We start from the raw sequence: 12,490 nt of genomic DNA, 5'->3' as shown, positions 1-12,490 counted from the left end.
GCAAGGCCCCGCCCTCACTCTCGCAGAATGCGCATATCACAGCTGTCAATCATGACGTGACACCACCGTTTTTATATCATTAAATAACTAACTAAACACAAACAGTTGAATTTACAGCAGCGTGATAAAAACTACAGTAAATGACAGAAACCAGCTTCGGAAAAAAGATTATTGAAGTGTAATTAAATTGTTTAGTTGCTCTCAAGTCCCATTGAATAACATGGGGAGGCGGGGTTTATGACCTATATTGGAAGCAGTCACTGGGGGGGTGATCAAGAAGTTTTGGTCTCATTTTTCAGGGCTTGTTTGGAACGCTTGGTCGCAACTAACAATTATTTTCATAATTGACTAATCAGGCGATTATTTTTTGCGATAAATCGGATAAAAACATAAATATTTACTCAGATTTTTCAGTTATTATAGCTAAACAAGGCACAAAATTAGGGTATTCACATGTAGAAGTGTACTTTTAAAAGTGCAATAGCCACACACAACTACAGCGTTTACTAAGTTAATATTTTTTATTTTAATATTTTAAACCTTAAATAAAAAATGTTTGTGCCGCTTTAAATAGCAAAATGTCAAAATATAAATACTTCAGGAAATATATCCACAGATTAATAACCTCATTTTAATCTTCAAATTTAGACCTGGATGAGTATTAACAAAATAAATCAGCCATTATGATATGAAAGTGTTATACATGCGTTGTTACAGTAATAAAACCCCGGATTTCCTCCTTATTTTAAAACAGATGCTTAGTTAGTGGTTTATACTATTTTACAAAAACCCAACAACAATTAAACACAAATACAAACTCACTTGTATTAAAGAATGACATTAAACCTTTATTTACTTACCAGCGCTCGTTTGTGCTTTGTTTCCATCATTGTCCTGTCAGGGTTGCCAGATCCATGTAACAAAACCAGCCCAATGGCCAATCAAAATTAGTCCAAAAGCATCCCAATGACCAACAACGAATGATCCAAATCATTCCAAAATCAACCTGCAGAAAGTAGCCCAATACAGAACTCCAACCGAAAGGTAGAGGACCTGGCAACGCTGCTTTGCTTTTATCCAAGCTGGTCGCACGGTGAGAAGAAATAGCGGTTGATAAATGTGCAGCTTGCGTTGTACAAAGAAACAGCGCCTGACTTTTATTATGAGCACACAGGTCGGGCTGTAGGAAGTGGGCGTGTGTCCATGTGACGTTACAGACCAACTTAGATGATGAAATGAATGTGATTATAGATTTTTATTATCGATAACTTTGTATATGTTTCATCTTTTCCCGATCCAGAGCTAATCCAGACAGAGATGCATCACCTGAGGACGTTGCGTATCATGTCTGACGTCTACAGTAAAGGTCTGATGTCGGACCAGCTGCTGGAGGTCCAGACGGCGGAGAAGATGTTTCCGATGTTGGATGAGCTTCTGGACCTGCACACGTTCTTCCTCAGCGCACTGCTGGAGAGAAAGAGGGAGTCCAGGCTGGAGGATTCGGACAGAGGGGTTGTGATCAACAGGATAGGAGACGTGCTGGTTAGCCAGGTGAAGACAGCGTCTGGTGTGTATATGTAGCATGGCCCCAAAATGTGTTGTAACATTAACATTGTCATGATGTTCTTCAGTTCTCAGAGTCGAATGGGGAAAACATGAGGAAAGTCTACGGCAAGTTTTGCAGTCGACACACTGAAGCGGTGAACTTCTACAAAGAGCTTCACGCTAGAGACAAGCGGTTCCAGGCCTTCATCAGGGTAAATGATTATTTCAGTATTTGGAGGCCTTTCTCATATGTGAAAACATCTGACAGTTATCAATGTGGTCCCGTTTCTAGAAGAAAATGTGCTGTAGCGTGGTGCGGCGTCTCGGCATCCCCGAATGCATATTATTGGTCACTCAACGAATAACAAAATACCCGGTGCTGTTACAGAGAATCCTGCAGCACACAAAAGGTGAGATTTATATCTGATACTCTACCTTGAGTACATTTCGTCTATGGTATCAACACATATTCAGTGTAATGTCATGAGAGATGCTGCATCTCAGCATCTGATGGACCTTATAACTGTGAAGAGAATTGCATTCTATCAGTCAAATACAACAATGAATTAAAACACGTTTTAATGCTTTGATTGTGGTTTCAAATAAACGTGTGTGTGTGCAGAGAGCGATGATGAATTTGAGGACTTGACGCAGGCGTTAAAGCTGATAAAAGACATCATAAATTCAGTGGACAGTAAAGTGAACGAACACGAGAAGAAGAGAAGGTTAAAGGAGGTCTACGGGCGAACGGACAGCAAGTCCATCACGCGAATGAGGAGCGGTCAGATGTTCGCTCGAGAAGATCTGCTTCGCAGTGGGAAGCTTCTTCATGATGGTCCTCTACAGTTGAAGAACGCAGCTGGACGCTTGAAAGATGAACATTTTGAATGGTTATTTTTACCACTAAGTCAATATATACAGGTAGTATTCCAATGTCAATATTGCCTGATTTGTAGTTCAAAATTTAAGGCCACCTATTATGCCCATTTTACAAGATGTAATATAAGTTTCAGGTGTGCCCAGAATTTATCTGTGAAGTTTTAGATCAATGCATCCCACATGTCATTTATTATGTCCAAAATGCTGATGTTTGGGTGGTTGCAAGAACGCGCTGTTTTTGTGTCTGTACCTTTAAATGCAAATGAGCTACAGCTCTTCACTCTTTTACCAACAGACAGTGAGCGCTTTTAGTTTAAATAGATCTGATTAATACAGTCTGAGACAATAGTATCTAAGTATATTTTCAGACCGTGTACAACTCGCTGAGAGAGAAAACTATAGTAATTCAGGACTGTCAGTCAGTTTTCAGGGGCGGGGCTTTATCAGTGTGACATCACATTAACAAAAGAATCAAAACAGCATGTCTAATGAGATTTCTTTGGTTTTAAAGGGGATTCAAAAAGGAGTGGGTGGATTTTTTTCTTTGTTGGATTGAACACATTTATGTCCAAACATAATAGTTGCCCGTTAAAGATAAAGGTGCAATATTTTGGAAATTAATGTCTATTGTAACTGCAACCTCTTCTTTATTTTGACCTCTAGATGTCCACGCACTTCTCCTGTCTGACGTCTTTGTGTTCCTTCAGGATAAAGACCAGAAATATGTCTTTGCTTCTCTGGTGGGTGACAGGAGATTATTCTTTCCTCTTTACAATGAAGTCGACATAAAATTGAAACCCTTTTTAATGTATATACTTTATTTGTTCATCAAAATGCTGACATAACACGGTGTCTCTGTCTCTCTCTTTCTCTCCCACATTTACTCCTCCTCCTCATTTTGTCTCACTGTCGTTTCCTCACCAGGACCAGCGAGCCACCGTAATCTCCCTGCAGAAGCTGATCGTGCGAGAGGTTGCTCACGAGGAGCGAGGTCTCTTCCTCATCAGCGCCGGCATCGAGCAGCCCGAGATGGTGGAGGTGCGCACCAGCTCCCGCGAGGAGCGCAACACCTGGATGCAGCTCATACAGGACGCCATGCACTCCATGTAAGTCCAAACCTTATCATCATGCACACTTTGATAGTGCTCTTATAGGATGTCTAAAAAATATAGCTGAAAACAATTTTATATTAACAAATACTTGTATTTACTAAAAAGTAAAAATAAGGGCTGTCAAAAGATTAATCGCATACAAAATAAAAGTTTGTTTTTGCGTAATATATCTGTGGGTGTGTGTATATATATATATGTATGTGTATAAATATACATGTGTATATACTATTAGTGCCTAGCAAAGATTAATTGTGATTAATCGCATACAAATATGTATTTTTATATACATAATTATTACACACAGTCCACAAACATATATTATGCCAAAAATCACTTTATTTTGTATGCGATTAATCGCGATTAATCTTTTGATAGCCCTAGTAAAAATGAAGTAAAATGGATATTTAAATCATATTGTACTTAAGTGATATCCATATGTGTATATATATAATATGTATAAACATGATAATTACACACAATACACGCACAAATATATTATGCAAACACAAACTTTTATTTTGTATGTGATTAATCGCGATTAATCTTTTGATAGCCCTAGTAAAAATGACTTAAAATGGATTTTTACATCTTAAATCATATTTAAATGAACTGATTGTACATTAGTGATATCCATATGTGTGTATGTAGTGTTTAGTTAGGGCTGGTGTGTATTTACAATATTTATGATGTGCATTGAGAAGGAACGAGTATAAAAGAGGCTATTGTGGTTTTGCAGAGAGAAGGACGATGATGAGGGCATCCCGAGCGAAACGGAGGAAGACAAGAAACTGCTCGAAAGCAAAACCAAAGAAATGAGAGGTGAACAAATACCCCGATTCATTTTATATAGAGAGCAGGTTTGGGTTAAAATGATTCAAGCAAATAGTACGTATTAGATAAAGATGGAGATTTGTTTTGATTATTGTGAAATATGATTTTCTTCATAATTAGACTATTAGCTCCCCAAATCTCATTACTGTAATGTGTAACAAGGTTACGTGCCTTTTAAGTTTATTTACAAACTCAGTAATCTTGTTTTGTTTTGTTGCTTTATAGTGAAAAGTAATGTACTTTGTCACATTGCGGCAACTCATAACGGTCCTAAAAACAGACTTGATTAGTTTATTCATTTATTTCAATTCTTGAACGAAAGTACAGTAATGTAAAGAGTAATGTTTCTTTCAGACATGCTACACAGGAAAGATGATCAGATCGTCTCTCTCCTCATGGAGAAGATAAAGTTGTTTCGTGAGATGTGCGGTTCGCCGGATGACCCCGTTAAAATGCTCTTCAGGGCCAACAACGAGGAAGTCCCTAAAGGCGAGCCAATCATGATGGATGCTCTTAAAGAGGGTAAGAAACACCACCATCGCCTGTCAATCAGACTGTTGTTTAGTAGTTATTTATGTCTTGTAGCAGCTGTGGCTCATTTCCCACCCTAATGTTCTTCTTTAGTAACTCACTTTATGTAATGCGGTTAGTGACGTATGCGCTGGTGTGTTTATGTGGCAGTGGAGATGTTGCAGGCGCTGGTGAACAGCAGTTTGGGAGGAGCGGTGGGTCAGCAGGTGGCCGGCGCTCAGGGGAACGTCAGTCTGCCACGCAGAGCCGAGACCTTCGGAGGATTTGACAGCCACCAGATGAACGTGTGCAAACATGAGACGTTTACAATTCTCACATCTACACGTGCAGAAATTTATAACACTTTACAATAAGGTCTTAAACCTTAGCTTAAGTAAATGGATTACCTAACACAGTGCTTCTCAATTATTTTCTGTCAAGCCCCCCCTAGGAAGAAGTAAACATTTCGCGCCCCCCCAACTCTCCGCCGTGACTGTAAATAGTATAATTTGTCTATAAAATTGCACATCTGCAAAACATTATATCCTTATTTACATTAAAGAAAACACAAAAAAAGAAATATCGATCAACTTACAACAAAGAATAACTTTATTAACATTGTTTTTTAGTCTGTAACAAAAAAACTTAAAAATGCATCAATTTGCCTGAAATAAAAAAAAATCAATCCTTATTTAAAGTATAATATTTTTTGACCATTTGATACTGAAAAATGTAATTAAATATAATGAATAAATAATAATAAAAAACTCAAGCGGCTTATCAGCTTGATTGGGGTGTAATATGTCGGATTGGGGTGTAATAAGTGACGGTGCAAAAAAAATCACTTCCTGAAAAAGTATTTTCCCTGGGGTCTCGCGCGCCCCCCCTGGTGTCCCTTCGAGCCCCCCCTGGGGGTCCCGCCCCACTATTTGAGAAGCACTGACCTAACATGAACTATATGTATGCACTGCAAAAATAATTTTCAAGAAAATATTTTCAAGAAAATATTTGTCTTGTTTTCAGTAAAAATACCTTAAATATCACTTAAATTTGATATTTTTGGGCTAAAAACTAGACTTATTTTCTTGGGTCGTTTTGCTCATCAAGAAAAAGCATCTTAATTTAAGAATTTTTATATTTTTTATTGAAAACAAGACAAAAATACTAAGACAATTTTTTCTTGAAAATCATTTTTGGCAGTGTGTAAGGTTCTAATACACCACTGATAATATAGTTATGTATATTATATTGCATTTCTGTCCTAAAATTTACACAATGCACCTTTAACATAAACTAAGATTAAAAAATGCTATTGAAATATTGTTTATTTTACTAATGTTAACAAATACAACCTTATCGTAAAGTGTTACCAGCATAATTACTTGTTTAACGTTGTGTGTCTGTAGATGGCGACAAAGAAGAGTGTGAAGATCTGAGAAGAACAGAATCTGATAGTGTTTTGAAGAAGGTACTGTAGCTTTAACTGTATGATGTTTATAGCCTTTCAGTAACACCTCATGCTAACATGAGGAAACAGATTTCTGACAGTTCATTGTTATGCAGTGTGAAGCAACAAAGTCACAGTCAGTTTGAACATATTTCATATTCAGCTGTATGGAGCATAAAGCAGTTTTCCTGTAGGCTTCCATAAGAAGTGGATTTCTGTCATTGGATTTTTTTTACCAGTAATTAAATTATTATATGTGATACTCAACAGCAACACATTTACATTTATGTATTTTGTAGATGATTTTATCCAAAGTGAATTCAAGATACATTTTACCTCGGCAGTGATAGTGTCATGATATATCACACGAGCTACAGGAAACACACTGGAATGAAATGGACTAGAAAAGAATACTGTAGAATGGGCTGGACTGGACTAGACTAGAATGAAATGGACTAGACTGGACTCAAATAGACTAGTCTAGTATGAAATGGACTAGACTGGGCTGAAATGAACTAGACTAGAATAGAATAGACTAGACAAGACTGGAAAAGATTAGACCAGACTAGATTGAAGTGGACTAAACTAGACTAGACTGAAGTAGTCTAGACTAAACTGAAATAGAATAGAATAGAATAGACTGAAATAAACTACACTAAAATAGACTACACTGGAAAAGATTAGATCATACTAGACTGAAGTAGACTAGAGTAGACTGAAATAGAACAGAATAGAATAGACTGTAGTGAATTAGACTGGACTGGACTGAAATGGAATTGACTGGACTGAAGTGGACTGAAATGGATTAGACTGGGCTGAAATGAACTAGACTAGAATAGAATAGACTAGACTGGAAAAGATTAGACCAGACTAGATTTAAGTGGACTAAACTAGACTAGACTGAAGTAGTCTAGACTAAACTGAAATAGATTATACTAAACTGAAATAGAATAGACTGGAAAGGATTAGACCAGACTAGACTAGAGTAGACTAGAGTAGACTGAAATAGAATAGAATAGAATAGACTGTAGTGAACTAGACTGGACTGAAATGGACTTGACTGGACTGAAATGGACAAGACCAGAGTAAAATAGAATAGACTAGACTGAAATAGAATAGAATAGACTGAAGTGGACTGAAATGGATTAGACTGGACTGAAATGGACTAGACTGGAGTAAAATAAACTAGACTAGACTAGAAAAGAATAGACTGAAATGGACGGGACTAGACTAGACTTAAATTGACTAGACTTGACTAGAATATACTAAAATGGACTAGACTTTGACTGAAATGGACTAGACTAGACTGGATTAAAATGGACTAGGCTGGACTGAAATGGACTAGACTGGACTAAAAGGGTCTAGACTAGATTGAAATGGACTAGACTAAACTAGAATATACTAAAATGGACGGGACTAGAATGAAATGGACTAGACTTGACTAGAATATACTAAACTAGACTAGACTTACTAGACTTAAATGTACTAGACTGGACTGAAATGGACTAGACTACACTAGAATATACTAAAATGGACTAGACTAGGCTGGACTAAAATGGACTAAGCTGGACTAAAATGGACTAGACTACACTAGAATAAACTGAAATGGACTAGACTCGACTTAAATGGACTAGTCTAGTATGAAATGGACTAGACTGGGCTGAAATGAACTAGACTAGAATAGAATAGACTAGACTAGACTGGAAAAGATTAGACCAGACTAGATTGAAGTGGACTAAACTAGACTAGACTGAAGTAGTCTAGACTAAACTGAAATAGATTATACTAAACTGAAATAGAATAGACTGGAAAAGATTAGACCAGACTAGACTGGAGTAGACTAGAGTAGACTAGAGTAGACTGAAATAGAATAGAATAGAATAGAATAGAATAGAATAGAATAGACTGTAGTAAACTAGACTGGACTGAAATGGACTTGGCTGGACTGAAATGGACTAGACTAGACTGAAATAGAATAGAATAGACTGAAGTGGACTGAAATGGATTAGACTGGACTGAAATGGACTAGACTAGAGTAAAATAAACTAGACTAGACTAGAATAGAGTAGACTGAAATGGACGGGACTAGACTAGACTTAAATTGACTAGACTTGACTAGAATATACTAAAATGGACTAGACTTTGACTGAAATGGACTAGACTAGGCTGGACTGAAATGGACTAGACTGGACTAAAAGGGTCTAGACTGGATTGAAATGGACTAGACTAAACTAGAATATACTAAAATGGACGGGACTAGAATGAAATGGACTAGACTTGACTGGAATAGACTAAAATGGACTAGACTAGACTGGATTGAAATGGACTAGGCTGGACTAAAATGGACTAGACTACACTAGAATAAACTGAAATGGACTAGACTGGGCTGAAATTGACTAGACTAGACTAGACTAGAATACTGTAGACTGGACTTACATGGACTAGCCTAGATTAGACTAGACTAGTATACTGTAAAATTTAATGGACTGGACTAGACTACACTAGAATACTGTAGAATGGACTGGACTGGATTAGACTAGACTAGTATACGTAGAATTGAATTGAATGGACTGGAATAAACTAGACTAGACTAGACTAGAATACTGTAGACTAGACTTACATGGACTAGCCTAGATTAGATTAGACTAGACTAGTATACTGTAAAATTTAATGGACTGGACTAGACTAGACTAGAATACTGTAGAATGGACTGGACTTACATGGACTAGACTAGACTAGTATACTGTAGAATTGAATAGACTAGACTAGAGTAGAGTAGACTACTGTAGATCATTTGTAACAGTATGATTTTCAACATCAAAATAATTTTACCTACAACACAGCCCAACTTCATCACATTACCCACACTGCCCTCTAGTATCCTCTGGCCGTCACTACATGCAGTTATTTCTTAATATTTCTTAAAAATGGCTGGTTGGATATCTAATGAGAATCATTATAGGAGCTGGGACTCGGTGGAGGGAGGAAAATGAATAAGGGCCCATTAGCATCGCCCACTGTTGCCTGACTCTTTAATGTGTGTAATGTGCTGGGCCGCTCACCGGTGTCTGCTGCTTTGATTAAAGACTCAGAGTAAAGCTATAATCTCTGCTTGACTTCTCTCTACAGGGAGGAAACGCCAACCTGCTGCTCCTGTTGAAGAGAGACAGTGAGGTAAAACTGAGCTCAGTCTCTTGGGTTGTGCCAAAGTGTGTATGTTATGTAATGAAAGTATACTGTTAACAGCTGTTTATGTGTTTTTCTGCAGCAGGTCCTGTCAAGTGTCAGTCATCTCCACAACCTCCTCTCCTCACTGCAGGTCTGTTTCATGTCAAATATTTTGATCTGGAGGGGTATGTTTGAAAAAAAAATTTAGACCAAAATATAGTTGCAAACATGTTAATTTTATTTACATAATAATCTTTACATAATCTGTTGAACACAACAGAAGACATTTTAATAAATAATGGATTTCGTTCGGCAGGGTGTGGTCCTGCAGCAGGACACCTTCATCGAGGACCAGCGTCAGGCTCTGAACGAGCGCGCCCCGCCCCGTTCGTCCTCTCGCCCCCCCTCGCTGGTGGAGCAGGAGAAACAGCGTAGCCTGGAGCGCCACCGGCAGGAGGCCACCACCCTGCAGCGTCAGCAGGCCGCTCACGCCGAAGAGAGACGGCGTCGGGAGAAAGAGTGGGACTCCAGGGATCGGGAACTCGCCGACCGGGAGGTGCTGCTCCATGAGAGGGAGGAGAAAATGAGGAGGAGGCACGTGGAGCTGGAGGAGGCGCGGCAGGAGCTGCAGGGGAAGAAGGAGGATTATCAGAAGGATCTGGAGAGACTGAGAGACGCTCAGAGGAGGCTGGAGAGGGAAAGGGAGCAGGTGCAAAGGGAGGTGGAGAGAGTGGAGCATCTGCGCGAGGTGGAGGTGAGAAACAGAGATGTTCAGTACAGATTAGCCCTCGGAGCTCTGCATAACAACACTTTAGAAAACACATAGCACTAAGCTAATTTGGAAATGTTCGTATTAATATGCTGATGGTTGTGAGATATTTCATGCATGATTAAATAAAATTGAATTGATTTAGAAATGTTGCCTAGAACAGGGGTTTTCAAACCTGTCCTGGAGGACCACTAGTACTGCACATTTTGCATGTTTCCCTTTTGTGACACACCTTATTCAGTTACCTTACACACCCAGTTCAGGGGCCTCATTTATAAAATGCTGCGTAAAAACCATCCTACATTTGATCTTACGATCATTTAACAAAAATGCGTACGTGTGATTCATAAACCGAACGTACGTGCAGAAAACGCGCGTACCCCTTTCAAATCTATAAATCGCAAATGAACTTGAACTTGTGCGCGCAGCCGAGCAGTTTCAGATCTCCGCCTTTAAACGATGCGTAATTAATGTCAGACATATAAAAAAGCGCTTGTCAAGGTTTAAACCCAATTTCAAACAGCAAGAATGGCTTATATTTCCAAAAACCTGCAGCAATCAGACAAGTGCGTACGTCTGCTCAGACCCTGACGTGGGCTAAGCACTTTTCCACGTCAAAGACGGTTTTTATAAATATGGACTTTGCCGTGGATTTTTGCTTACGCACACTTTCAAATCTGTGCGTACGCACGCTTTATAAATGAGGCCCCAGGTCTTGCAGTCTCTACTAATAAGCTGAAGATTTAAACCAGGTGTGTCTAATGAGGGAGACATGCAAATTGTTCAGTACTAGTGGTCCTCCAGGACAGGTTTGAAAACCCTTGGCCTAGAAGATGTTGAGCCGTGTCATCTTATGGCGCTTTTCCATTGCATAGTACCCCACGGTTTGGTTGGGTCAGCTTACTTTTGTAAGCTTTTCCACTGGGTGCAGTACGTAGTACCCAATACTTTTTTTAGTACCACATCGGTCGGGGTTCCAAGCGACCCGAGCTGATATCAAAGGGGCTGTTTACACTTGGTATTAAGATGTGTTTTCATCGATCGGATCACAAGTGGACGAGAGAGACACATTACGTTTACACCTGGTATTTAAATCCGTCTCTTTTGTCCACTTTCGACCGCTTCTGTGCTAAATACTATGAGGGGGTGGTCTGTGAAACGGTGGGCGAGTCTGCTGTCATTCAAACCCGAGCGGGAGTAATTATGAGTTTATATGGACGCAAACTAATATTATGCCGGAGTGCACTGCTTGTTTAGCAAGTAAACATGCTGCACAGTGTTTTGTACATAAGTATGTAAGAGCTTTCTTTGAATTTTCAGCGCAATTGATGAAATAGGATCGCGCAACTTTCACACGCTTTCAAAACGAAACTACGGAGATCACCCGCTTAGTTTTATCAATGAAAGGCTAAAAATAGCGCTGTTCACCGAATGTTCACGCCAGAAGTCAAAAAAGACGTAAAACTTGTGTTTAATACCTCAGATTAGATAAATGGGCGGAGAGAAGGCGGTCGCGTGTGGCTGTTCGAACGCTTTCAACCACATGTGCGTTCCGCAACTCCAAAGCGACCCGATCAAAAGTGGTTTCGACCACCTCTGGATGTGGTTGAAAGTGGTCGAAAGTGGACGAGCTCAAAACGTTTTGAACACCGTTTACACCTGGCATTAACGTCGTCCACTTGTGATCCGATCGACGAAAACACATGTTAATGCCAAGTGTAAACAGCCTCAAAACGTGATGTGAAAACACTGTAGGTCACTGATTGGTCTGAGAGAATCGTCACTACCAGCGTCATCGCTATAATGTAAAAGATTAGCTTTACCTTCGTGCTAGCTTGCGCTGTCTCGAGCAAACATGTTGTCATCTGTGCTGTGCTATAAGTTCCCAAACTCCCTTTTAGCGATGAAAAACATCCACAGGTTGAGAATTAAGAACACCATACCAATTTTTTTCCAGACTTGCAGTTTGTGGTGGCACGTCCGCATATATGCTTAAATGCAACTTAAATGAGGCTCAGCGGAGCGCGTCGACTGACGCCACGGGCGTTTGTACAGAAATCCTGTGAGATAGAGGTAGTGATAAATGCGATGTGCAAACATCTATTTGAGGTGATCAATTTTAATTTTGTGGCGGACTGAGAAATAAAAACAGTTTTGGTATTGTACAAGGACGCTCCCACTTGTATGATGTTACAGCAGTAGGCATCGCAAAAATATAACGACACGCCT

At 39.3% G+C, this 12,490-nt stretch overlaps 1 protein-coding gene across 4 annotated transcripts in view; it reads left to right on the top strand.

Annotated features, from left to right (window-relative positions):
* Positions 1–12,490, top strand: part of LOC129429268 (uncharacterized) — a 109,108-nt gene that overhangs the window by 93,142 nt on the left and 3,476 nt on the right. For 3 of the 4 annotated variants that reach the window (XM_073859657.1, XM_073859656.1, XM_073859654.1), the window contains 13 exons: positions 1,301–1,551; positions 1,632–1,757; positions 1,838–1,955; positions 2,168–2,422; positions 3,091–3,164; positions 3,349–3,530; positions 4,273–4,355; positions 4,722–4,889; positions 5,049–5,195; positions 6,287–6,345; positions 9,454–9,498; positions 9,593–9,643; positions 9,809–10,246. In XM_073859657.1, the coding sequence (XP_073715758.1) occupies positions 1,301–1,551; positions 1,632–1,757; positions 1,838–1,955; positions 2,168–2,422; positions 3,091–3,164; positions 3,349–3,530; positions 4,273–4,355; positions 4,722–4,889; positions 5,049–5,195; positions 6,287–6,345; positions 9,454–9,498; positions 9,593–9,643; positions 9,809–10,246 (1,997 nt within the window). The remainder of the gene's footprint in view (positions 1–1,300; positions 1,552–1,631; positions 1,758–1,837; positions 1,956–2,167; positions 2,423–3,090; positions 3,165–3,348; positions 3,531–4,272; positions 4,356–4,721; positions 4,890–5,048; positions 5,196–6,286; positions 6,346–9,453; positions 9,499–9,592; positions 9,644–9,808; positions 10,247–12,490) is intronic. The other variant, XM_073859655.1, reaches the window with a different exon arrangement.

This window comes from Misgurnus anguillicaudatus, chromosome 21 (genome assembly GCF_027580225.2).
Source record: "Misgurnus anguillicaudatus chromosome 21, ASM2758022v2, whole genome shotgun sequence".
Taxonomy (NCBI): Eukaryota; Metazoa; Chordata; class Actinopteri; order Cypriniformes; family Cobitidae; genus Misgurnus; species Misgurnus anguillicaudatus.
Note: the sequence above shows the minus strand (reverse complement) of the source record. Positions and strands in the feature narration are given on the sequence as shown.